Source organism: Macaca thibetana, chromosome 19 (assembly GCF_024542745.1).
Source record: "Macaca thibetana thibetana isolate TM-01 chromosome 19, ASM2454274v1, whole genome shotgun sequence".
Lineage (NCBI taxonomy): Eukaryota > Metazoa > Chordata > Mammalia > Primates > Cercopithecidae > Macaca > Macaca thibetana.
The window spans coordinates 25152211-25178182 of record NC_065596.1 but is presented as its reverse complement, the minus strand read 5'-3'; the positions used below and the strand labels follow the sequence as shown (position 1 = coordinate 25178182).

Genomic DNA, 25972 nt, shown 5'->3' with positions numbered 1-25972 from the left:
GGGCAAGAAATGATTACGAAATATTATGATGCCATTTGGGAGAATGGGATTTTTAAGAAATCATATTTACTCACATAAACCAGGGATTAAGTAAGAATTTATTATTATTATATTATTATTTTACCATTCTTTACATGTAATGTGAACTACTTTTGAAATAAACATTTCAAAAGGATCTGCGGCGCCCAAAACTTCAACTCAGGAACACCTTGCATGCCACCTCCTGCCGCCTCGCAGTGGGCGGGACTCGAGGTGGACGCGCATTTACGTCACCATCGCACCTAGGGGCGGACTGCGCCGCGGAGGGTTCTGGGAAAGGTAGTCCCACACGTCGAGTCGACCACTTCCGTTTCCGTTGGGCGGGCCATCTTGGTTGCTTCTTAGGCAGTGGTGAGGCGTGTTAGAGGCGTGCGTCTCCATGTGGGTGTAGTGTCCGGCCACGGGATTTAGGATTAGCTCTATAGAACCAACGTGAAAGGACAACGTGCGGCGGAGTGTCGAAGCCCACGAATTTCCATGAGCTCGGCCTGGTGAGGCAGGGGTGTGAGGAGGCGCATGTATCGAACTTTCTGAGCGCCTGGGCGGGGTGGGCCCGGGTCGGCAGCCCTCGCAGTCCAGGCTTGGAAAAGCAGTTTGAGGCCAGCTCTGGCTTTGAGATGAGATCTGCAGTGCGAGAGCGTCCACTGCGGGCAGTGGCGGATCGATGACATAAATTTTCTCAGGGTAGCCGCCCACCCACTTGTGGAGTAATTTCAGAGTTTTCTGCGAAGTCATTTCTGTAAACAGAAAGTTGATTCCCTGTGTTCTGGTTTTATCCTTTGAAATGTATTAAGGGCTGTGCAAGTCCTAAGAGTTGGTTTGCTGTATCGTTGCTGGCTCTGCTTTTCGTAGCCGCCTAAGCACGCACAGGCAGAATTTCACTATCGGTGTCAGATAGCTCTGAATTCAAATCTTGAGGTTTTGTCTTGATTCTCTTTGTCTCCTGAAAGGGGCAGTGAGAGTAGGCTTGTAGACGGCTGCTTTGGAATGGCGTGGACCTTTTACTCTGAGTCCTGTAGGAAAAGAGGTTCTTTTCCTCGACTCCTCAAGCAAGTAGCGGGGTAGATTACATTCAGCTGGCACTGAGAGATTCCCCCTGTGGCATAGTGGGAATTGGGATTAAATCATGTTAGCCCGGTGCTCATTTTTCTTTCACAGGCTTCCTTCTTGGGATTGTACCTTTCTCGGAGAGAATTGTATAAAAGAGGGAGAAATAACCCCACATCTCTTGACACTAGAGCTCCAGGTGAGGGAACTTTGGTTTCTCTTTGTGGCAATGCCCAGTCTCTTGGTGACCTCATTCTTCATCCCATTGATTTCACAAATGTTCATCCAGGCCCCTTAGCCGCAGCTGCCTTCCCTTAGAAATGGGGAAAGGTTGAGGAATTTCCCAGGGTCTTTATTTAGTGTGTTATCTTGGCTCCTAGTAGTGGGCCGCTGAGTCAGTAAAGGCTTACGCCGTTTCAGCGCTGTGGTAGGGAAGAAACGCGGGGTAGAAATAATTGGAGTAACTGTGATGGTGTATATGAACTGAGTGCTTACTGTATGCCAGGTATTACGCTCTACCCATGGTGTCTAGGACAGTGCCAGGCTTGCTAGTAAATATTTAAATAAATGAATGTATTTCTATTGAATTTTCTGAGCAAGTTTGTATGTCAGCTGTTATCCCCATGTCACAGATGAGTTGCTGAGGTTTAAAAAGTTTAAAAAACTTAAAAAGTAAGACCTGGCCAGGAGACCTTCTAACCAGAACCAGGGTCTTTACACTTATGCTTCCTTCTGGGCTTGTCTCATCCCAGCTTTTTTCACAGCTGATTTATTTTTCAAGCAGCTCTTAGAGACTGTCCCTGATCACTTGATTTAATGTTGCTCTTTCCACAGTTACCACGTATGTTTCACCTGATAGAACCTACATTTGTTGGAAAACAGGAATCTTACCATGTTTGCTTTACTTTCTTCATAGCCCTTTTTGCAATCAAAAGTCACCTAATTTGTAGAGAGATTAACCCACCCGAATGTAGGCACCATGGGAACAATTACTTTTTCCATCTTAATTTACTGCTGTATTGTCATGCGCCTCCTGTGAAGAGACCACCAAACAGGCTTTGTGTGAGCAACATGGCTGTTTATTTCGCCTGGGTGCAGGCGGGCTGAGTCCGAAAAGAGAGCGAAGGGAGATAAGGGTGGGGTCGTTTTATAGGATTTGGATAGGTAAAGGAAAATTACAGTCAAAGGGGAGTTCTTTGGCGGGCAGGAGTGGGGTCACAAGGTGCTCAGTGGGGGAGCTTTTTGAGCCAGGATGAGCCAGGAAAAGGAATTTTGCAAGATAATATCATCGCTTAAGGCAAGGACCGGCCATTTTCACTTCTTTTGTGTTGGAATGCCATCGCTTAAGGTGAGGCCGGGCATTTGCACTTCTTTTGTGATTCTTCAGTTACTTCAGGCCATCTGGGCGTATACGTGCAAATCACAGGGGATGCGATGGCTTGGCTTGGGCTCAGGGGCCTGACATGTATCTCTAGTGTTTATTCTTCTAAGATGTTGTGTTAGACTCTGAATGTACATTTACTAAATGCATGAGTTCCTGTATTCCTAGGTTAATACTGGGTTGGGTCAATGGTAATAGTTTATTGATGATTTTCTGTGTACAGGTACTGGGCTATGAAGTTTATTCACATAGGCATGTGTGTGTGAAAGAGTCTGTTAGTTTTGCAAGTAAGGATTATCTTTATTTGACAAGTACAGACTCATTCAAAAGGTTAAGTCATTCCTGTGGTGTTAATGTAACTACAAAGTAGCTGAACCAGAATTCGAACCTAAACCTTTTGACAACTCTAGTTTTGAGAAACTAGAACTGCAATTTTCAAAACCCGACTCTTCCTTTTGCTATCTTATCATAACTTCATCATTTACCTGGTTTTTCCTCAGACTTCAACCTCAGAATCATATTTATTTCTCCTCCTCTTCATCCCTACGTGGAATTATTCTTTTAGTTTTGTTATTTCTACCTCTGCAATATCTCTTATTCCCACTACTTCATTATCCCACTGCCTTTGTACGAACTCTTTCTGTCACCCTCCTTTTCTCCCAGTGTGAGCTCCATGCAGTCCAGAAATGTATCTTTTACTGTATCCTAAGCACCTGGAACACAGTAGAAGTTCATTATGGCTGCTGATTTCCACCTAGATTGTTAGCAGCTGCATGAGCACAGAGTCCTTGTCTTCCCTGTTCACTCTTGGATCCCAATACAGCCAGCATAGTCCTTAGCACCCAAATTACAGTCCATGAACTGGAGAACAAAATCACTTCTGCTCTGAAGATGACATCAAGAGGACCCAAGGATCCATATCAGTAAGCTGAGTTCAGATTACTTCCATTCTCCTATTTAAATATTTGTTGAGTACCTGCTGTGTGCCAGGTGCCAACTGAAATCCTAGCCCTCATAGAGTTCACATTCTTGTGGGTGGAGAAAGATGGTCAACAAGAAAAATAGACTGTAGGTAAGGTGTCAGTTTCATGGAGAAAAATGAAGCAGAGGAGGGTGTAGGAAATGCTGGTTTGCCAATTTGAGAAGGATAATGAGGGATGAATTTCACTGAGAAAATGGTGCTTGAATAGGGACCCAAAGCAGGTGAGGGGCCTGCAGGCATCTGAGGAAAAGCAGTTTTCTCATTCTGCTCAGCTGAGCAGAATGAGAAAGAGGGAGGGATAATTGAGAAACTGAATATTGGGAAGGAAGATAGTGTAAGGTCTTTGGGCCATTGAAAGGACCTTGGTGCAAGGTTTTGAGCAAAGTGATGGTTTTGGTCAGAGAAGAATATGAGTTTATATAAAAGATCACTCCAGCTGCCATGTAGGAAGTAGACTGAAGTGAACAGAAGTAGGAACACAGAGGCGATTTAGGGAGCTGTCACATTAATTCAGGTGAGACATGATGGTGGTGTGGACGGTGGCAGCAAGAATATTTGATCTGATTCTGGTTCTGATTTGTACGTATTTGCTGATGGATTGGATGTAGAGTACAAGGAAGAAATCAAGAATGACTCTAGAATATTTCCTCTTCATTTCAAAGGAGAGAAGTACCTCTGGGGCAAATCTAGAGTTTGCTTTTGGACATGTTTTTTAAGTTGCTTTTTAGACATAAGAGTGGAGTTGCCAGGTTGCCATGGAGTCATCAGTATGTAGATTCTACTGAAGGCCTGAGGCTGGATGTCTTCACTAAGGGAATGTAGGAGGATAGAGAAGAACTTCATGTGCTGACTCTTCAGGCTTCCTGACCAGAAGAGTTCAGGGACAGGAGGAGGAAGCACAAGGAAAATTTGTACCCACTGGAAGTTTCTGGAAACCCTGAAAATCAGCCAGTCGGAGGAAGTGAGGGTAACTTAGCAAGTTTGCTTCAAATGTGGCCCCTGGACGCACTTTGTCACCATCCCCTGGAAACTTGTTTAAAACACAGACTCCTGGGCTCTACTGCAGAGATACAGAATCAGAATCTTTGCAGAATCTAGCAGTCTGTTTTCATCATTGCTCCTGGTGATTTGTAAACATACTGAAGTCTGCAAAGTGCAGTCCTAGAGGATCCTGAAGTTTGGGTTTAAGTGGCATTGGGGTGGAGGCCTTGTTTCAGATCTGGCCTCTACTCTTCCCCTTTGTCCTTTGTGTAGGAGGGTAACGTGTTGCCTGGTTGTCCACACCTGGGTCAAAGGGCCATCCCAAGTTCAGGGCAGTACATGAAGGGAGGGAGAGAGAAAGATGCTTGTCACTGTGGGCCATGCAGAGGGCTGGTACAGATGGTTAGAGGAAAGAAGGAGATTTGAGTTCCTGAAGCAGTAAAATTCAGTGAGTGTCCTAGAGTAGACAGCCCAAGTATGTGTATCGGTTTGTCTGAACTTGACCTCATTGAGACTTGAATTTCAAGAGGAAAGAGTTCAGGCAAGGTGGGGAAGGGTGGGAACTTATGCCTGCTGTCTTTGCACTACCTCCTGAGTAGCTCTGAGCAGATTGCAAGAGTTTTGTTCAATCTCTGTGCATTGCTTCCTGCTGATAGAATTGCTTAAGTGCTTCCCATGTGCCGGAGCCATGAAAGGTAAATAAAGAAAAAGAAGTCTCAATTATTTTGATGACTTACAGATCTGACCATGGAGGCAGTGTGAAAGGTGGTAACCAGCAATTTACACCATGTGTTGCTGGATCCCAGAGTAATTAATTCAGTCTGGGGAGCGACGGGGCAGAAGAGACTTAATTTCAAAAAGGAATTCTTGCCCTGGGTTCCTTGAGCATAACTCAGGAGTTCCATGAATTTGAGTGGGAAAAAATTTTATACTAGTCTAAGTCACAAGTAGCGTTTCACTGTGAACATAGGTGCTAAGCCACAATATTAGCAGTAGTTGTGACTTTGTCATCCATATACATCATAGATATTTTTATGTCATATTCTGGTTTGCACAGATATTTCAGAGTATTGTTTATGCTCATTACTCTTTTGAAATTGTAGTAAATTTGTTGTTTATATTGAATATGTTAATAAAGTAACACTGTACTTGCACAGTGAGCCATGCGGAGTTGTAATAGTTTTGAAGTTTGTATTTCAGTATAATTCTTTGCATTTCTTTCTATGCATTTAAAACTTTATTCTGAGTAGAGGTCTTTAGATAACATCAGATTAGTGAAGGGGGGTCATGGCACAAAAAAAGTTAAAAACGCTGACTTAAAGATGGCTCTAATCTTTTTTTTTTTTTTTTTTTTGAGACGGAGTCTCGCTCTGTTGCCCAGTCTGGAGTGCAGTGGTGCGATCTCAACTCACTGCAAGCTCTGCCTTCCGGGTTCACGCCATTCTGCCTCAGCCTCCTGAGTAGCTGGGACTACAGGGGCCCGCCACCATGCCCGGCTAATTTTTTGTATTTTCAGTAGAGACGGGGTTTCACCGTGTTAGCCAGGAGATGGCTCTAATCTTTATCCTGATTTCTGTAATCCCTAAGTATGGAGATTTAGTTTATTTTATTTTTTGCAAGTCCAACATTATTGCATTAATAAAGCTTTTTCTCTCCAGGTGTTTCTTCACAGGGCACAGGTCCCATATGTTTGTGGAGTCTCCCTGCCCTTCTGAGGAGCCCTGTGCCTCACTGAGAATTTAGCTGCAGGGCCCTTCTCACAGACTCTTCTGTGACTGTCCTTACCCATCTGCAACATTCTTGGCTTTCTGGACTATGAGACCCTTCAGTGTAGGGGACTAAACCTGACTAGTACTGAGTAGATGTCCGATAAACTACTGAGTGAATAGTATCCAGAGGATACGAACCACAGCCTTGGGGCCCAGAAGAAAGGACTAAGTAAAGTTCCCTCCTGAACCTATAGGTCCCCCGACCATGGGAAGCAGTCACGCTCTGGACAGTAAAGGTGAAGACAGCGACTTGTCAGAGCTTGGAGAGTCTCTAGAATGAAGAAGGCCTGGATCTTCTGTGTCTCCAGCTTAGGAAGACCAGACAATAAACACAATTGCTGCTGCTCTCAGAAATCCTAGCAGAAGAGACCATGGAGACTTTGACCTCAAGGCATGAGAAAAAAGGTGACGGTTAATAGAGGGGGTGGGCAGAGGGAGAATCCGAACTTAATGTGGAGCAGAAAAAGTTGGGTGTTGAGGAATTTCCTCAAGTGAGAAGAAACCAGTCTGTAAAGCTGGGCACTTTCCTACCAGATAGATGACCTAGAGCTCCGGGCAGCACCAACTCCTCCTCATGGCCTCTTTCTCCTCCTACAGCTCTTCATTCTCAAGCCTCAGCCCTTTCCCAAGATAGGAAGGACAAGACCATGTTTCAGGTGGGTTGTTTTCTTTTCTCTCCCGAAATACCACCTTAGGCATCAAAGAGAAAACATACATCCCTTCTTGGTAAAAGGAAAAAGAGTGAAAAATGTATTGGGTGAATACATTACATTTTTCATTGCATTTATCCATAGAATAGTGATGTGAGACAGATAGTATGATTCTGTTTTAGAGATGAAGAAATGAATGGGAGATTCAGGATTTGAACTCAGGCCAATTGGATTCGATAATCTACCTTTCTGGTCTGCCTTTCTGCCACCACAGTAGCTTCATGCAGAGGCCCAAGCCTAGATGAGCAGAGAGATGACTCTCCAAATACTGAATCATTTCTGCCTAGGTTGTTCTCTTCTGTGGAACATGTATTGATTTATAGATGTAATATTCTCCATGTAGTAGACCCTACCAAAAAGTATACCATGCACAAAGTTTAAAAACAACATATTAGGGGAGAAAAGTTTCATCTGTGAAAAAATTTTAATATCCTTATTTTCAGAAGAGGGCTATGCATAAAGACCTGAGGATTCTTGTTCAGGAAGGGAGCAGAGAAAAACTAATGCCCACTAATCATATGAAAAGATAATGAGCCTTTATTAATCAAAAGGATTCACTTTGGAATAAGATTTATGATTCTTCCAGCAGACAGCCAAAGATTTGAAAGGTCAGCATTCACTGTTAGCTGAGATATGGAGAAATGGGTACATCCACATAGCTGCAGGAGTATTTCAGCCTTTCTAGAAGTTCTCCTTATTCTGGTCGAGCATTTCCCACTCTAAGAATTTTTTCTAAATGAGAACAAATGTGCAAAGAATGATAATTGCAGCCTCGTGCATAACAGCCAAATATATATACACACGCATACATGTAAACACACGTATATATACATATGTATACATATATACACACACATATACACATATATATACACATGTGTATACACATATACATATACACACACATGTATCTGTATATATACATACAAACACATAGAAGGATTCCGTGTTCATCTCTTAGTGAATTGTGGTTTCATTCATTCTTTTGTCTGGATTCTAAGCTGCTATCAAGTGAGATAAAGTAAATGAAAAAATAAGGATATGGAAATAGGCTATCCTTTAGTATATACATATTTCTTAATTTTCTTTTAAATTGAAAAAAATCATAGCCATTGCAGAATTTTAAGATTATGTTTTTTCAACACATAAAACATTATTTTCTAAACCTTTCTTTTATGAAAAGAGATTGTGAAAGAGTTTTGAAGATTTGATTCACGTCTTTTATTGTATACCTTAATTTTAAATATTATTGATTACTTCCTGCTGTGAAAGTTGAAGCAATTAGCACGTTTTTACTTCCCACCATCTTCTGATTATTATATTGTTATTGTCATTGTTACCTTCTGATTCATAACCGTCAGTTCCCCCAGTTGAGACTCACTTCTGTGTATTTAGGTAATTGCTCACCACCTCTCCTTTTACCACGACTTTCTTACTTGAATTTATTTGTTGATTGCCTCAATTTCATCTACAAAAACTTTGGATGCAGTCTTTTTGTTCCCCCATGCTAAAGACTTGCCTGCAGTATCCTCTGCATTTTTCCAAGTTTAAGAATGTTGTGGGCCAGGTGAAGTGGCTCGTAATCTTAGCACTTTGAGAGGCTGAGGCATGCGGATCACTTGAGCTCGGGAATTCGAGACCAGCCTGGGCAACATGGTGAAATCTCATCTCTACAAAAATACTAAAAAAATTAGCTCACTCATAATATTAAACCTCTGTAGCTCAGCCATGTTAATAATACTAGTTTATATATATTTCATTATAACTTTTAAAATAAAGATTTAGTAGAAGACAGACCATACCAAAGTCTATAATGAAATAAATTAGGTTTCCCCTAATTGAAATTCTGTCCTCGCTAATGTGCCCAGCATTAACAAAGAGGTGTCCATCCATCAATATCTTTGTCGTGTGAAAATATATGTTACCCTCTTTAAAAAGGAAATGGGGCCAGGCACGGTGGCTTACGCCTCCAATCCCAGCACTTTGGAAGGCCTAGGTGGGCGGATCACCTGAGGCCAGAAGTTCAAGACCATCCTGGCCAACATGCTGAAACCCCGTCTCTACCAAAAATAAAAAAATTAGCTGAGCATGGTGGCGCATGCCTGTAATCCCAGGTACTCGGGAGGCTAAGGCAGAAGAATCACTTGAACCTGGGAGGCGGAGGCTGCAGTGAGCTGAGATCATGCCAGGGCACTCCAGCCTGGGCGACAGAGTGAGACTCCATCTCACAGAAAAGGAAATGGAAACATGTATGCTTTCCGTGTAGTAAGTATTTTACTACTATAAGATACTCAGTTCTGATTACTACCAGTTTTAGCGCTACAGACAGTACAAACACATGTGATTTTCGCATCCTATGCTTTAATCTGTAAATTCTATGATGTAGACGTCTAAATATTGCTGGCCCAATGGGGTATACTTTGTGTGGGGAAAAAACCACTCAAACTCTAAGTGCTTTCTGTATTCTGACACTCAGCAACAGTAATCACAGGCAGAAGACTTATGTGGTCAACCGTGTGGGTTTCTCCTCAAACACCAAGTAAGCAATCAGTTTTGTGACAGTTTTGCTGGGTTCCCTTCAGTTCAGTTCTGACACTGTTTACCTGGAGGTAGTGTCAGATCCCACAGGTTGAGGATTCGGTCCCACAAGAGACTGCTCCTCCCTCCCACCACTTGCAAGTTTAGGCTTCCAGAACTTGTAACCAACCAGCTGCAAGTTGGGGTTCCCGCAACCCACTCTTTGGGTTTGATTAATTTGCTAGAGCAGCTCACAGAACTCAGGGAAACACTTATGTTTACTGGTTTATTATAAAGGATTTTACAAAAGGATACAGATGAAGAGATGCATGGGGCAAGGTACGGGGGAAGGGGCATGGAGCTTCCATGCCCTCTCTGGGCATGCCACCTTCCCAGAAGTTATCTGAACCTGGTCCTCTTAGGTTTTTATGAAAGTTTCATTAGGTAGACACCAGTGATTAAAACCATTGGCCAGTGGTGATCAACTTCACCCTCAGTTCCTCTCCCCTCACTGGAGGTTGAGGGGGCGGTACTATAAGTCTAATCCTCTAATCCTGCCTTGGTCTTTCCAGTAAACAGCCCCGTCCTGAAGTCAACTCATTAGCATAGAAAAAGACATCACGGTTCTTTTTTTTTTTTTTTTTTTTTTTTTTAATTATACTTTAAGTTCTAGGGTACATGTGCACAATGTGCAGGTTTGTTACATATGTATACATGTGCCATGTTGGGCAAGGATCTAGAACTAGATGTACCATATGACCCAGCCATCCCATTACTGGGTATATACGCAAAGGATTATAAATCATGCTGCTATAAAGACACATGCACACGTATGTTTATTGCGGCACTATTCACAACAGCGAAGACTTGGAATCAACCCAGATGTCCATCAGTGACAGACTGGATTAAGAAAATATGTCACATATACACCAGGGAATAGTATGCAGCCATAAAAAAGGATGAGTTCGTGTCCTTTGTAGGGACATGGATGCAGCTGGAAACCATCATTCTCAGCAAACTGTCGCAAGAACAGAAAACCAAACACTGCATGTTCTTGCTCATAGGTGGGAATTGAACAATAGAGATCACTAGGACACAGGAAGGGGAACATCACACACGGGGACCTATTGTGGGGAGGGGGAAGAGGGGAGGGATAGCAGTAATAGATATACCTAATGTAAATGACAAGTTAATGGGTGCAGCACGGTAGAGTTTCTAAGGGCATTTGAAATTGTATGCCACAGAGACCAAATACCCATTTCACAGTGTCACACACTTCATTGTAAACTGTTAATATATTATTGCCACAGTATTTGAGAAGAAATCGTAGCAATTTTTGCTCTTCTGCACACATGCAATTCCAAGAATTATTAGTACTAAATACTTTTGCTCATCTGACGGAGGATATATGGCAAAGATGCCCCCATTTTATTTTGCAGTTTCCTGCATTGTAAACATGATAAGCACTTTTTCATATGTATATTGGCTATATTTGTATTTTCTTATCAGTAAATTGCTTAGAAAATACTTTTGCCTATTTTCTCATTAATTCATTTTTTACCATGTTTTTAGAAGCCCTTCTGAACACCTATCAAAAGTATAGTAATTATTTTTTCTCAATCTTTACTTTTTTAAAAATTTCAGGTTCAGGGTACATAGGTTTGTTATATAGGTGAATTGCTTGTCATGAGGGTTTGTTGTACAGATTATTTTGTCACCCAGGTAATAAGCCTAATGTCCATTAGTTATTTTTCCTGATCTTCTCCCTCCTCCCACTGTCCACTCTCAAGTAGGCCCCTGTGTCTGTCGTTCCCTCTTGTGTGTCCAAGTGTTCTCATCATTTACCTCCCACTTATAAGTGACAACATGCAGTATTTGATTTTCGGTTCCTGCATTACTTTGCTTAAGATAATGGCCTCCAGCTCCTTCCATGTTGCTGCAGAGGACATGATCTCATTCTGTTTTATGGCTGTATAGTATTCCATGGTATATATGTTCCACGTTTTATTTATCTAGTCTACTATTGATGGACATTTAGTTTGATTTCATGTCTTTTCTGTTGAGTAGTGCTGCAGTGAACATGCGTGTTTATGGTAGAATAATTTATATTTCTTTGAGTATATACCCAATAATGGGATTGCTGGGTTGAATGGTAGTTATGTTTTAAGTTCTTTTATGAATCACCACACTGCTTTGAATAATGTCTAAACTAATTTATATTTCCACCAGCAGTGTATAAGTGTTCTTTTTTTCTCCACTTGCCAGTGTTTATTTTTTGACTTCTTAGTAATAGCCATTCTGACTGGGGTGAGGTGGTATCTTGTGGTTTTGATTTTCATTTCTGTAGTCATGTTGAGCATTTTTAAATATGCTTGTTGGCTGCATATATGTCTTCTTAAATTTTACTTTTTTTTTTTTTTTTTTTTTTTGAGACGGAGTCTCGCTGTGTCGCCCAGGCTGGAGTGCAGTGGCCGGATCTCAGCTCACTGCAAGCTCCGCCTCCCGGGTTTTTACGCCATTCTCCTGCCTCAGCCTCCCGGGTAGCCAGGACTACAGGCGCCCGCCACCTCGCCCGGCTAGTTTTTCGTATTTTTTAGTAGAGAGGGGGTTTCACCGTGTTAGCCAGGATGGTCTCGAACTCCTGACCTCGTGATCCGCCCGTCTCGGCCTCCCAAAGTGCTGGGATTACAGGCTTGAGCCACCGCACCCGGCCAAATTTTACTTTCTTAATGGTAACTGTAAAGAAGTTTAAAGTTCTTATATAGTTAAATGATTTATTAGTTCCTTTTTGAAAATTTGGTTTCATATAATTTCAAAAGACCTTATCCATTCTCAGACTAATCAAAAAGTCATCTAAATGGCTGTTTAACATTTATATTAAAAATGTTTTTCTCAGCAAGGTCTGAAAAAATGTTTTATCTCTAGTATAACTGTAATTTATTTTTGTAAATGACATGAGGTTGACATTTAAGTTCATTTCTTCAAGATGGATACCCAGTTATGAAAATGTTATTTTTACATCAATCATTCTTTTTCAAGTCAACCAAAATACCACACTCATTTGTGTGTGTGTAAATATATATATATGTTTGTACATATAAATATACACACACATATGTATGTATGTGTACATATCATATACAAAGACAGAAGGAAATACAGCAATTGATTGCTATTTCACATGGACCTGACTGCTCTGCATTCTGTACTCTGGTTCACTGAATTACTTGAACACCTGCATTGAGTACCAACTTATTTTTTTAAAGACACAGTCTCGCTGTGTCACTCAGGCTGGAGTGCAGTGGTGCAGCCACAGCTCACTGCAGCCTTGACCTCCCAGGCTCAAGTGATACTTCCACTTTAGCCTCCCAAGTAGCTGGGACTAAGGTGCGCCATCACACCTAGCTTATTTTATTTTTTGTAGGGATGTAGGTCTCCCTGTGTTGCCGAAGCTGGTCTCAAACTCCTGGAATCAAATGATCCTCCCACCCCGGTCTCACAGAGTGCTGGGATGACAGGCAGGAGCCACTGTGCCTGGCTTAAACACCTACTTTTGAAATTTAGAAATTTGGAAAAAAAAATGATGTTGGAATTAAAGTTTGGCTAGAACTTAGTAATGGTGCCCTTTGTTTTATGGTAGTTTTTGGGTTGGTGGTGTTGGTTTTTTTTTGTTGTTGTTGTTGTTGTTTGAGACAGGGTCTGTCTGTCACCCAGGCTGGAGTGCAGTGGTACAATCTCAGTTCACTGCAGCCTTGAACTCCCAGGCTTCCACCTCAGCCTCCCGAACAGCTGGGCCTACAGGTGCGCACCATCACGTCCCACTAATGTTTCTATTTTTTGTAGATATGGAGTCTTGCCATGTTGCCCAGGCTGGTCTAAAACTCCTAGGCTGAAGGAATCCTCCCACCTTGGCCTCCCAGAGTGCTGGGCCTATAACTTGGAGCTACCTCACCGAGCCCATGGTAGATCTCGAGCTACTTTTTTTCAGTTACTTTTGTGGCATTGGTCTGTTCACATTTTCTTTCACTTATTCATTCAGCAAATATTTGTTGAATACCCAACTATGGGCCAAACATTAAGCACTTGTAATATATTAGAGAAGAAAATGGATAACATCCCCACCTCATGGGGCTGACATTCCAGAAGGGGAAGATGGGTAGCAAATCAATTAAAAAGTAGACAAGTACCCTTGAGTATTTTAAGGGACATAGCCAGGGTGAATGGGTGGCTGCAAGGTTTTTGGCCTGAAAAACAGGTTTGGGAGCACCTCAGTTTATCCATGTAGGGGAGATTAGTAGACAATAACTTGAGAGTAACAGCTCCATTCTGATTGGGCTCTTTTAGGTTCAAGATTCCTTTAGATGCCCAAGTAATAGCTGGATATTCCAGTACTCAGTGGAGAAGGCAGGGCTGGATATTAAAAAATGAGAGTTGGTGTCTAGTCAACAGCTGTTTAATTAATTGCCTAACTGACCTCTTCTGGCCTGAGCTTTCTCCCTTCCACAACACCTCTAGTCTTGGGATTGATGGTTTAGTTCAGGATTCTGCCGGGAAGAGGGCTCTGTTGGTGTTTCTGCCTTAGTCCACTCGTCACTCAACATTTATTAGGTGTATATTTTTGGACAAATAATAACTCAATTTTCTGAGACCCCATTTTTCTCATCTGTGAAATGAGGATAGCAATGGTAACTATCTTGCAAGTTCTGTGAGGATTAAATGAGATAGGTCCTATAAAAATTCTTAGCCTAGTACCTACCTACCTTATAATAAGTTTGATGTAAGTGTAAGGGATTGATATTATCTGCTTTAAATCTTATTTTCTGGTCTCCTGCTAACACACATCTTGGCTTTTATAGGACAGTTGTTAAAGCATAGCGGCTCTGGAACTAAGCTCTATGTGTTCAAGTTCTAGTTGTGTATCTTCCTAGCTCTGTGACTTTGGCCAAGTTACTTGACCTTCTGGTGCAGGGGTCCCCGGGGTCACCTTCATATTTGGTGCTTTGCCTGGACTCCTGGGCCTAGTGTGTAGTTTTCCTTATGGCTAAAATTTATTATAGTGGCACAGTAAGAATATACATCTGGATTAGGAAGGGAGATAGACACAGGCGGAGACTGGTGGAATTCACGTGCAGGCTTCCTGTGCTCTCCCTCACATGAAAGGTCTCCCACAACACACTCCCCAGCGCAGCATTGCAGCCACTTGTGTACAGTGTTTCTGCCCAGAGGAGCCCAGTACAGGCTCAGCAACCAGATTTTTGTTGGGAACTGGACACATTGGCACCCTCTACCTTCCATGTACCAAAATTCAGACTCCTGGAAGAAGAGTAGGCATTCATCATAAGTCACATTGTTCCATAAACCACAAACAGCTGGTATACCAGGGTTCCGTGCCCCAACCCTGTGTGTGAGGGGAACATTTAAAAAGCCGAGTTCTCAGACCCCAGCCAAGGGCCATCCAACCCTGGAAGCCTTTATGGAGATACCAGTCTTGGGCCTGCTAAGTTAACCCTTTTCTGCCCATCTCCCTGTGCCTCAGTTTCCTCTGTAAAGAAATTATCCACCCCAAGGAACTTTTAAAATCAACTTTATTGAGAGAGAATTTACACACAATAAAATAAACTTATTGAAAGTGTTCAGTAAATTTTAAGACATATATTCACCACCATATCCAAGATACAGAGCATTTGCAACACTTCAGAAAGTTCTCTTATGCCTCCATGCAGTCAGTCCCTCTTAATAATACAATCTGTCTGCTTATTTCCATTTCCCAAGCCATGTCCAAGTCCGGGCTAACATGTCTCCCTGTAACTATTGCAGTGGCCTCCTATGTGGTCTCCTTGTGTCTATACTTGATCCATTCCTGTGTTTTTCCATGCTGTGTCGGGTTCATAATTTTAAGACAGCTCATCTAATTTTATCACTACCCCCTGTAAACCACCCTTCAGTGTTTGTTTCCTGCTTTGAGGAAAGACCAAAATCATCAATGTAGCCTAAGAGACCCGGAGTGATCTGGCCGCCGCCTGCTTCACAGCGGCATTGCCTGAGGCTGAGATACGTGTGCCCTGCTTCTTACCACTTCCAGGTTTTCACCAACTGTTCCCACTGTCTGGAATTTCCTCTCCTCTGTTTTCCCTCAGTTAATTTCTACTTGTGCTTCAGAATTGAGATCCAGTTTTGCTTTCTCAAGCAAAGCATTTGCCTCTGTAAACATTGCTTCTGATAAGAATGGCATACAGTACCTGGACTGTTTGTGCAAACAATATGGTTTCTACTGAAAACCTGCTTTTCTGGAAGTCTGAAACTTTGGTATGTGCTAGTCAGGAAGTCAGGAGGTGACTAGCCCCCAGTGAAAATCCTGGACACCAAGTCTCCACTGAGCTTCTCTGATAGATAGCATTTCACAGGCCTTGTTGCAATTGATTTTTGGAGGAATTAAGCATACCTGTGTGACTCCAGTAGGAAAGGACTCTTGGAAGCTTGCACTTGGTTTCTTTCCAAGTTCACCCCATGTGTCTTTTCCCCTTGCTAATTGTATTTTATTTTCTTTCACTGTAGTAAGTCTTAGCCATGAGTGTCATTGTATATCAGGTCCTGTGAGTTCTCATGGCCCATCATACAACCTGGATCTGGTTTTAGGAACTGCCAATACTAGCTCCATGAAGCTCTAGCTTTTTGGCTCATCTCTGTAATTCCTGGTGACTAACATTATTTTATAGGTACTGAATATTTCTTGAAAAAGTAATATGGCATGCATTCTGTATTAGTCTGTTCTCATGCTACTAATAAAGACATACTCGAGACTGAGTAATTTATAAAGGAAAGAGGCTTCAGTCACAGTTCCACATGGCTGGGGAGGCCTCACACTCATGGTGGAAGAGCAAAGGATGTCTTACATGGTGGCAGGCAAGATAGGCTGTGGAGGGGAACTCCTATTTATAAAGCCATCAGATCTTGTGGGACTTATTCACCATCATGAGAACAGCATGGGAAAGACCCACCCCCATGATTCAGTTATCTCCCGTCAGGTCACTTTCATAACACGTGGGAATTATGGGAGCTACAATTTAAGATGAGATTTGGTTGGGGACAGAGACAAACCATATAACATGCACTAAAACTTTCTATAGCTACCATGCCTTCATATCAAAAATATATGCATGACTTAAACAACAAAGTCAAGTAAAAGTAGTCACTCATTCTTGACTTGTAATACCTTGTTGCAGGTACTCCAGGGACATGCTGAAGGCAAAGTATACTTCTTCTTTTTTTTTTCTTTTTTGAGACAGAGTCTTGCTCTGTCGCCCAGGCTGGAGTGCAGTGGCGCGATCTCGGCTCACTGCAAGCTCCGCCTCCCAGGGCCATTCTCCTGCCTCAGCCTCCCGAGTCGCTGGGACTACAGGCACCCGCCACCACTCCCAGCTATTTTTTTTTTTTTTTTTTTTTTTTTTTTTGGTATTTTTAGTAGAGATGGGCTGGTCTGGAACTCCTGACCTTGTGATCCACCCGCCTCAGCCTCCCAAAGTGCTGGGATTACAGATGTGAGCCACTATGCCCAGCCAAGGCAAAGTATAATTCTGAGAGCTCCCATATGCAGTTCTCAAGAAAGCTTGCCACTGTCCAAGCGAAAACAGCAATGATATTACAGTAATATTTTGATGATCACTGTATTGCAGAATACGCGACTGCCATCTGTTCTTACTGGACTGGAACAATTAGCTTTAAAAACACAGGTCACCATTCAGAGCTGAAGGGGACACAGCATAGTTTGAAATTCCTTGGTTCGAAATGCTACTTTTGAGGTCTCACCTGGTTGAGGAGATGGTTGCATGACATACATTAGCTGATTTCTGTCAGTGGTTGACATGGAAGTCCCTTAAAAAGGGTGTGGAATGGAAGAGGGGCTGTGGTCGCAGAGAACAGGATTTGCGCACCTGGTGATGAAAGAATAGATTGGGAAAGAACCATCATTCTGGCAGAGAAAATGATTTCAGGGTACATGCAGGCATGGGCACAGTAAATTAGGCACTGTTGGAACTGTAAATTGTAACAGCCTTCTTGGAGAAAAAATTGGCAATCTGCAAGTCACAGATTATAAAATGTGCAGACAAGTGATTCACGTGATCTAGTTCAGAGAAATTTCTCCAAGAAGTGCTCACAGTAGGCTGGGTGTGTTAGGCCATTCTGGCATTGCTACAAAGAAATACCCGGGTGGATCAGGAGATCAGGCGATTGAGACCATCCTGGCTAACATGGTGAAACCCTGTCTCTATTAAAAACACAAAAAGATTAGCTGGGCATGGTGGCATGCACCTGTAGTCCCAGCTACTCAGGAGGCTGAGACAGGAGAATCACTTGAACCTGGGAAGCAGAGGTTGCAGTGAGCCGAGATCGCACCACTGCACTCTAGCCTGGGTGAGAGAGCAAGACTCTGTCTCAAAAAATAAAAAACCCCAAGACTGGGTGATTTATAAAGAAAAGAGGTTTAATTGGCTCACAGTTCTGCAGGCTAAACAGGAAGCATGCTGCTGGCATTTGCTGGGCTTCTAGGGAAGCCTCAGAAAGCTTATAGTCATAACAGAAGGTGAAGGGAGAGCAGGAACTTTACGTACTGAAAGCAAGAAGTGTGGTTGGGGGAGGGGAAGTGGAGGTGCCATACAATTTTAAATGACTAGATCTCACAAGAACTCACTATCATGAAGACAGCACCCAGTCATGAGGGATCTGCCCACATGATCCAAACACCTCCCACCCCCGCTTCCTAGTACTGGGGATTACAGTTCAACATGAGATTTGGTCAGGGACAAATATCCAAACTGTATCAGTGGACAAATTTCCAAATATCAGTGGCTCACCCCTGTTAATCCCGACACTTTGGAGGCTAAGATGGTAGAATCGCTTGAAGCCATGAGTTTGAGACCAGCCAGAGCAGCATAGCAAGGTCCCATCTCTACAAAAAAAAAAAAAATTAGCTGGATGTGGTGTTGCAAGCCTGTAGTCCTAGCTACTTGGGAGGCTGAGTGAGGCATGGGGATTGCTTGAACCCTGGAGATTGAGGCTGCAGTGAGCTATGATTGCACCAGTGCACGCCAGCCTGAGCCACAAAGTAAGAGACCCTGCGTCCAAAAAAAAAAAGTGCCCTAAGTGAGCACAGGATACGATGTGTTTGTTGCTTGACGCTGCATGTCTGGGGTAGTTCAGTTGGTTAGAATTGAAATTATTGGCACTAAACATTAATAAACTGAAGTTGACACATCCGGCCGAACAACTTCCTGCTGTCTTGTCTTCTTTTTTTTTAGAGATGTGCAGTTTATCTTTAGATTTTTAAATTCTGTTGTTTCTATAAACCTCCTCTGTGGACACCAATTTGTCTTCATCTAGTAGATGTTTGTGTTAATGGTTTTTCATTGTAGGAGCCATTAAGCTTCAAGGACGTGGCTGTGGTCTTCACTGAGGAGGAGCTGGGGCTGCTGGACTCTACCCAGAGACAGCTGTACCGAGATGTGATGCTGGAGAATTTCAGGAACCTGCTCTCAGTGGGTGAGAGGAATCCTCCGGGTAATTGGAACTGAACTTCTTGGAGTGTTCTTGTTCCTGGAGAGAAGATATTTTTGACTTTTTTACACAGGTTAAATCTTATTTTTATAGAACTCGTAGCTCCGGCTGCTATAAAAAATTGCCAGACTGGGTAGCATATAAACAACAGAAGTTTATTTCTCAGAGTCTGGAAGGCCTGGTCCGAGATCAGGGTGCCAGCATGGTTGGGTTCTGGTGCGAGCCCTCTGCCAGGGTGCAGATAGCTGACTTCCTTTTGTGTCCTCACATGGCAGAGAAGAGCTCTCTGGGGATCTCTTTTCTAAGGACACTAATTTCTGTTCTGGGGGCTCCACCTTCATGACTTAATTACCTCCCAAAGACCCACCACCTCCTAATGGTATCACATTGGGATTTAGGATTTCAACATAGGAATTTTTGAAGACTGGGGTAACAGGTGGAGAAACTCCAAGAGATGCATCTCCAGGTGAGAACCATGGGGCCTAGAGGTCTTGGAGACAAGAGCCTGGCTGGGCAGTGAGGAGTGAGCTTGCCACACAAGAGGTCCCATTCATCACCCCTTGTGTTGCCTGTGGGTACTGTTGGCAGCATCGTAGATGATTGTTCTGCCACTTCATTTATTCCGTTCAGTTCCTACCTTCTCATGGTTTCTGTGTGTCTTTCACAGAATATCATACCCAGAATGAGTGAGGGACCTCTGGACTTCCGTCCCTCTAATAGAAACAGCCAGGCAGTAGAAGGCAAGCCAGTGGCAGAGAGACTGTCCCAGAATATTGAGAGTCCTCAAATGAATTTCTCACTTTCTTCTAGCATTATACTAGTCCCTGGTTATAAACAGGTTCTTGTTACTCAAGCCCTAAAAGATAAAAATAGCCAATAAAGAATATCAGAAAACATGGACACAATTTTTAAATCATCCAGAACTATGGTCAATATGCCAGTTTGATCCTTTGCAGCCTGGGATCCAGAGGATGTCAAGGCATAAGTAATGATTGTAAGTCAAATATGTGTGTGTCTTCCTGCCTTAACAGTGTTTTCTGGATTCCTGTTGAATCTGCTCACACGAGATGACACAGGTGGTGCACTGTGGAAAATTTGGCACCCTCCTGAAGTATGGCTTACACATACCCAGAGTACAGTCGCTCTGAGACACAGTGCAGGGAGAAGGCCGTGTGGGCTTCCTGCATTTAAATGCCAGCTCCACCACTGCCTCACAGTATGGTGGAATAATGTGCTAGGTTACCTACCCTCTTTCTGACTTGGTTTCATCATTAGAAAATGAAGATAATATAATGATTTCTACTTCGATATTATTCTGAGGTTTAAGTCAGTTAATATGTGTACATCATTGGCAGATAGGAAGTGTTACAATTGTGTCAGATATTATTTATATACAGTGTCAGATACAGGATCATACTAGCATTTAGCTTCAAAACTTCTTAATAGGAGCCTCTTCCTGTCATAAACATAAGTGCTCTAATAGTTATGATACATAAAGCGTAATTTTTCTCTAGGCTATTATTACTTCAAGTCTGAAACTCTGATGTCCCTGAGCCAGTCTTTTACTAGTTCTCATCTCTGAATTGTCTTTAACCTCATAGGAGACAAGAATGGAAGGGATATGGAATATATTCAAGATGAAGAATTAAGGTTATTTTCACACAAAGAGCTCTCCTCCTGCAAAATCTGGGAAGAGGTGGTGGGTGAATTACCTGGGAGTCAAGACTGTAGAGTAAATCTGCAAGGAAAAGACTTCCAGTTCTCAGGAGATGCTGCTTCCCATCAAGCGTGGGAAGGAGCATCTACACAGTGTTTTCCAATTGAGAATTTCCTGGACAGTCTACAAGGGTATGGGCTTACCGCTTTAGAAAATCAACAGTTTCCAGCCTGGAAAGCTATAAGACCAATCCCCATTCAAGGATCTTGGGCAAAAGCATTTGTGAACCAGTCAGGGGATGTTCAAGAAAGATGTGAAAATCTCAACACAGAAGACACTGTATGTAAATGTAATTGGGATGATTACAGCTTTTGCTGGATGTCTTGTCATGTTGATCACAGATTCCCTGAAATAGACAAGCCATGTGATTGCAATAAATGTAGAAAAGACTGCATTAAAAACTCTGTACTTCATCACAATAACCCTGTAGAGAATGGCTTGAAAAGTAACGAATATGGAAATGGCTTCAGGGACGATTCAGACCTTCCCCCCCATCCAAGGGTACCTTTGAAAAAGAAAGGTAAGGACTTGAGGCAGAGTTCCTATCTTAACAGACATCAAAGAATTCCCACAGGAGAGAAATCTGTTAAGAGTCTTGAGAACAGGCACATACACAACCACCCTAGAGCCCCTGTGGGAGACATGCTCTATAGATGTGATGTCTGTGGAAAGGATTTCAGGCATAAATCGGTTCTTCTTATTCATCAAGGGGTGCACACAGGAAGGAGACCTTATAAATGTGAGGAGTGTGGGAAGGCGTTTGGTCGAAGTTCAAACCTGCTTGTCCATCAGAGGGTCCACACTGGAGAGAAACCGTATAAATGCAGCGAGTGTGGGAAGGGCTTCAGTTACAGCTCAGTGCTTCAGGTCCATCAAAGGCTGCACACAGGGGAGAAGCCCTACATCTGCAGCGAGTGTGGCAAAGGCTTCTGTGTGAAGTCTGCACTCCTCAAGCACCAGCACGTTCACTCTGGAGAAAAGCCCTACACCTGTGTCGAGTGTGGAAAGGGATTCAGCGGCAGCTCCAACCTCAGCAGTCATCAGAAGACGCACACTGGTGAGCGGCCCTACCAGTGTGACAAGTGTGGCAAAAGTTTCCGTCACAACTCGTACCTTCAAGCTCACCAGAGAGTTCACATGGGGCAGCATCTGTACGAATGCAATGTGTGTGGTAAGAGTTTCATTTACAATTCAGGGCTTCTCACCCATCAGAGACTGCACACAGGAGAGAAACCCTACAAATGCGAATGCGGGAAGGGCTTTGGCCGGCGCTCCGACCTCCACATCCATCAGAGGGTCCACACAGGAGAGAAACCCTATAAATGTGGTGAGTGTGGGAAGGGCTTCCGGCGGAATTCAGACGTTCACAACCACCAGTGGGTCCACACGGGAGAGAGGCCCTACGTATGTGATGTGTGTGGGAGGGGTTTCATCTACAGCTCCGACCTCCTTAACCATCAGAGAGCCCACACTGGAGAGAAGCCCTATAAATGTGCTGAGTGTGGCAAAGGCTTCAGTTACAGCTCAGGGCTTCTGATTCACCACAGAGTCCACACTAGTGAGAAACCTTTCAGATGCCAAGAGTGCGGAAAGGGCTTTAGGTGCACGTCAAGCCTTCACAAACATCAGCGAGTCCACACGGGGAAAAAGCCCTATACGTGTGATTGGTGTGGCAAGGGATTCAGTTATGGCTCTAATCTTCGCACCCACCAGAGGTTGCACACGGGAGAGAAACCCTACACTTGTTATGAATGTGGGAAGGGTTTCAGTTACGGCTCAGGTCTCATTAGTCACAAGAGAGTTCACACTGGTGAGAAGCCATACAGATGTCACGTGTGTGGGAAGTGCTATAGTCAGCGCTCACATCTTCAAGGTCATCAGAGGGTCCACACTGGTGAGAAACCCTATAAATGTGAGGAGTGTGGGAAGGGCTTTGGCCGCAGCTCCTGTCTTCATGTTCATCAGAGAGTCCACACTGGAGAGAAGCCCTATACATGTGATGTGTGTGGGAAAGGCTTCAGGTACACCTCAGGGCTGCGGAACCACCAGAGAGTGCATTTAGATGAGAACCCTTATAAATAGATGTACATAGAGGATTCCGTCTGGGACCTGGGGCTTTCTGTCCATCTGAGAGCCAACACAGGAGAAAAACCATAGGAAAGTGACATGTAGGAGGGCTATAGGAGAAACTGATGATTTTACATTTATCTCATAGTCTGCATAGGAAGGGAAGACCTGGAAGTGTGATAAGTAAGCACTTCAGTTACAAATTTCAGTCTTTAAGAGTCTGTTGTGCAGCAGAGCAGGCTTTAAAGAAACAATGCAGCAGTGGTTTCACTAAAAATCCTCACTTTCATCAGAATCTGCCTGGGAGGGAGCTTTTACAATGTACAAGTGGTGAGAATGTATCCAAGGTGTCAATTATGGACAGATTCTTTGTGTGGGTTGTATAGCTATATCAATAGGACAGTGTAGGAACAAGTTTTCACCTTCCTAAAACCAGTGTGGTACATACCTTATAAAGATCACTTTATAAAAACAAAAAGGTAACATTAACAGTTATTGAAACAAGTCACTCTGAGAAGACCAGGAAGAGTCCTCTTAGCAGATCTGTGTGTGTCTCACTTTTTTTTTTTTTTTTTTTTTTTTGAGACGGAGTCTTGCGCTGTGTCACCCAGGCTGGAGTGCAGTGGCGCGATCTCGGCTCACTGCAAGCTCCATCTCCCAGGTTCACGCCATTCTCCTGCCTCAGCCTCCGAGTAGCTGGGACTACAGGCGCCCGCCACCACGCCTGGCTAGTTTTTTGTATTTTCAGTAGAGATGGGGTTTCACCATGTTAGCCAGGATGGTCTCGATCTCCTGACCTCGTGATCCACCCGCCTCGGCCTCCCAAAGTGCTGGGATTACAGGCTTGAGCCACTGCGCCCGGCCTGTCTCACATTTTTATTATGTTTTTGTGACTGTATTTTATCTCGTAGGTAAGCTTTACAGCTCTCAGAGGAGTTGTAGTAAACTGCAGAAATAGTTTACTTTCCAGGTTTATTGTTTTTTTTTTTTTTTTTTGAGACGGAGTCTTGCTGTGTCTCCCAGGCTGGAGTGCAGTGGCGTGATCTCGGCTCACTGCAAGCTCCGCCTCCCGGGTTCACGCCATTCTCCCGCCTCAGCCTCCCAAGTAGCTGAGACTACAGGCGCCCGCCACCACGCCCGGCTAGTTTTTTTTTTTTGTATTTTTAGTAGAGACGGGGTTTCACCATGTTAGCCAGGATAGTCTCGATCTCCTGACCTCGTGATCCACCCGCCTCGGCCTCCCAAAGTGCTGGGATTACAGGCTTGAGCCACCGTGCCCGGCCTACTTTCCAGGTTTAAAAAACAAAATCTGGCGTTGCATTGAGTTATTAATTACATTTATTTATTTATTGGCATTGCATTGAATTTATAGGTTAATTTTGAAAGAACGTGGCATCTTTGAAATGCTGATTTTTTTTTTTCACTTAAACAAATGACTTTTTCCCACTGATAGTATTTTATATGGTCCCTTAGTAATATTTCTTAGAGATGGTTAAAAATAGGTTCTGAGTCATCTTAAGCATATTTCTAGGAATTTGTTTTATTGCTGTCATGAATATAATGGTTTTGCTCCAGTTCATTTCATAGTTTAATGTATCAAATATTAGATATCTTAAAAATCACAAATGCCATTTCACCCTAAAGTAGTAAAATTAGCAGTAGTAAAATAGAGTCATCAAATCCCCCATCAGTGGGGGGGGGTTGTGGAAACATGCAGTCTGATATGGTTTGGCTCTGTGCCCCACCCAAATCTCATCTCAAATTTTAATCCCCATGGGTCAGAGGAGGGCCTTGGTCAGAGATGATTGAATCACGAAGGCAGATGTCTCCCTTGCTGTTCTCATGATAGTGAGTTCTCATGAGACCGATGGTTTTAAGGTGTAGCCCTTCCTCGCTGTCTCCTTCCTGCCCCCCTTGTGAAGAAGGTCCTTATTTCTCCTTTGCATTCAGCTGTGACTGTAAGTTTTTGGAGGCCTCCCCAGCCATGTGGAACTGTGAGTCAATTAAACCTCTTTCCTTTATAAATTACCCAGTCTCAGGTAGTTCTTTATAGCAGTGCAAAAATGGACTTATTTTTGCAAAAATGGACATAAGTCTTATGTACTTATTGGTAAGAGAGAAAATGGGTGCACTGTTTTTGAAAGAATTCGTTAACATATCAGTTCAATTTCTATAACCTTTGAAGTGGCAGTAAATAGGTGGAGTTTTTTAAAGGTTTTTTTTTTTTTAAATAGCAAATGTTAATATTTCCAGTTTCCATTGGTAGGAAATTTTTTAAAATAAGTTCAGGCATATGTATGCAACGGAAAGCCATTAGAAATCTCCAGGCACACAGATAATGACGATGAAGGTTGCTCGTGAACTGTTTAGTGAACCAGGAGAGGTTTAGAACAATTATAGCACGACCCCATTTTGTTAATATGTTTTTCTATTTGTATGTTTAGAGCAACAGAGAAAAAAATACTTATGAGAGGTCACTATCATAACTCATCTCTAGTGGTGGGATTCTGAATGTATAATACATACATTGTACTTTTGTGTATTTTACTTTGTAACAAAGTATCTTTCAGTTTTATAATAACAGTAAAGCTATTTTTAAAAAATTATCCTGATGGAACAATCCGTTATGATTAAAGATTCATGTTGTAACCTCTACAACTTTTTTGGCTTTTTCTCCTGTTCACCCAACTCCCTGTACCAAAGATAAGGCATACAAATGAGTGATGTGAATACTCTCAGAGGGTACATCATTTTTGCTGACTGGTAGGAGATGAGGCCATCTAGATAATTAGGAGCCACGGTGTATCCATTTTGCAGTCCTGCCTTCTTGGACTAGTGAGCTCACAAGCCTGGTTTTGTAGAGGGCAGCACATCATCATGTGTTCCTCCAGGATAACCTCTCTGTCTTGGTGACTCGGGAAACCTGGGTCTGCTCTGGTCTGAGCCCTCTGCTGCCTGGAGCTGCCAAAGAGAGAAGACGTGTCAGGAGGTGGGGAACAGGCACTTTATATCTAAATAAAGAACATAACCAAAGTATTTACTGTGGGAAATAAGGTTTCGGAAGAGGGCAAGGGATAAAAAGTAATTTATGGAACCGCAGCAGGGTCACTCAGGATGTAGGATTTCATGGCCAATAGAACAAATGCAGACACCATCCCCATCCCTCCTACCTCAAAGTTTGTGGCTGAAAAGTTTAACTCATTCTGTATT

At 42.9% G+C, this 25972-nt stretch overlaps 1 protein-coding gene across 5 annotated transcripts; it reads left to right on the top strand.

The window, feature by feature from the left end:
- Positions 1 to 361: 361 nt before the first annotated feature.
- On the top strand, positions 362 to 23331 carry ZNF229 (zinc finger protein 229). 5 transcript variants are annotated; one of them, XM_050768333.1, is made up of 7 exons: positions 362 to 530; positions 1198 to 1285; positions 3226 to 3390; positions 6394 to 6604; positions 6797 to 6855; positions 18837 to 18963; positions 20580 to 23331. In XM_050768333.1, exons 4-7 carry the CDS (start codon positions 6571 to 6573, stop codon positions 22775 to 22777), a joined length of 2418 nt encoding a protein of 805 aa, XP_050624290.1. In that variant the 5' UTR covers positions 362 to 530; positions 1198 to 1285; positions 3226 to 3390; positions 6394 to 6570; the 3' UTR covers positions 22778 to 23331. The 5 variants fall into 5 exon arrangements, with proteins under 5 accessions (XP_050624290.1, XP_050624287.1, XP_050624288.1 ...); XM_050768330.1 differs by having other exon boundaries at positions 18837 to 18981; XM_050768331.1 differs by lacking the exon at positions 1198 to 1285 and having other exon boundaries at positions 18837 to 18981.
- The last annotated feature ends 2641 nt before the right edge of the window (positions 23332 to 25972 follow it).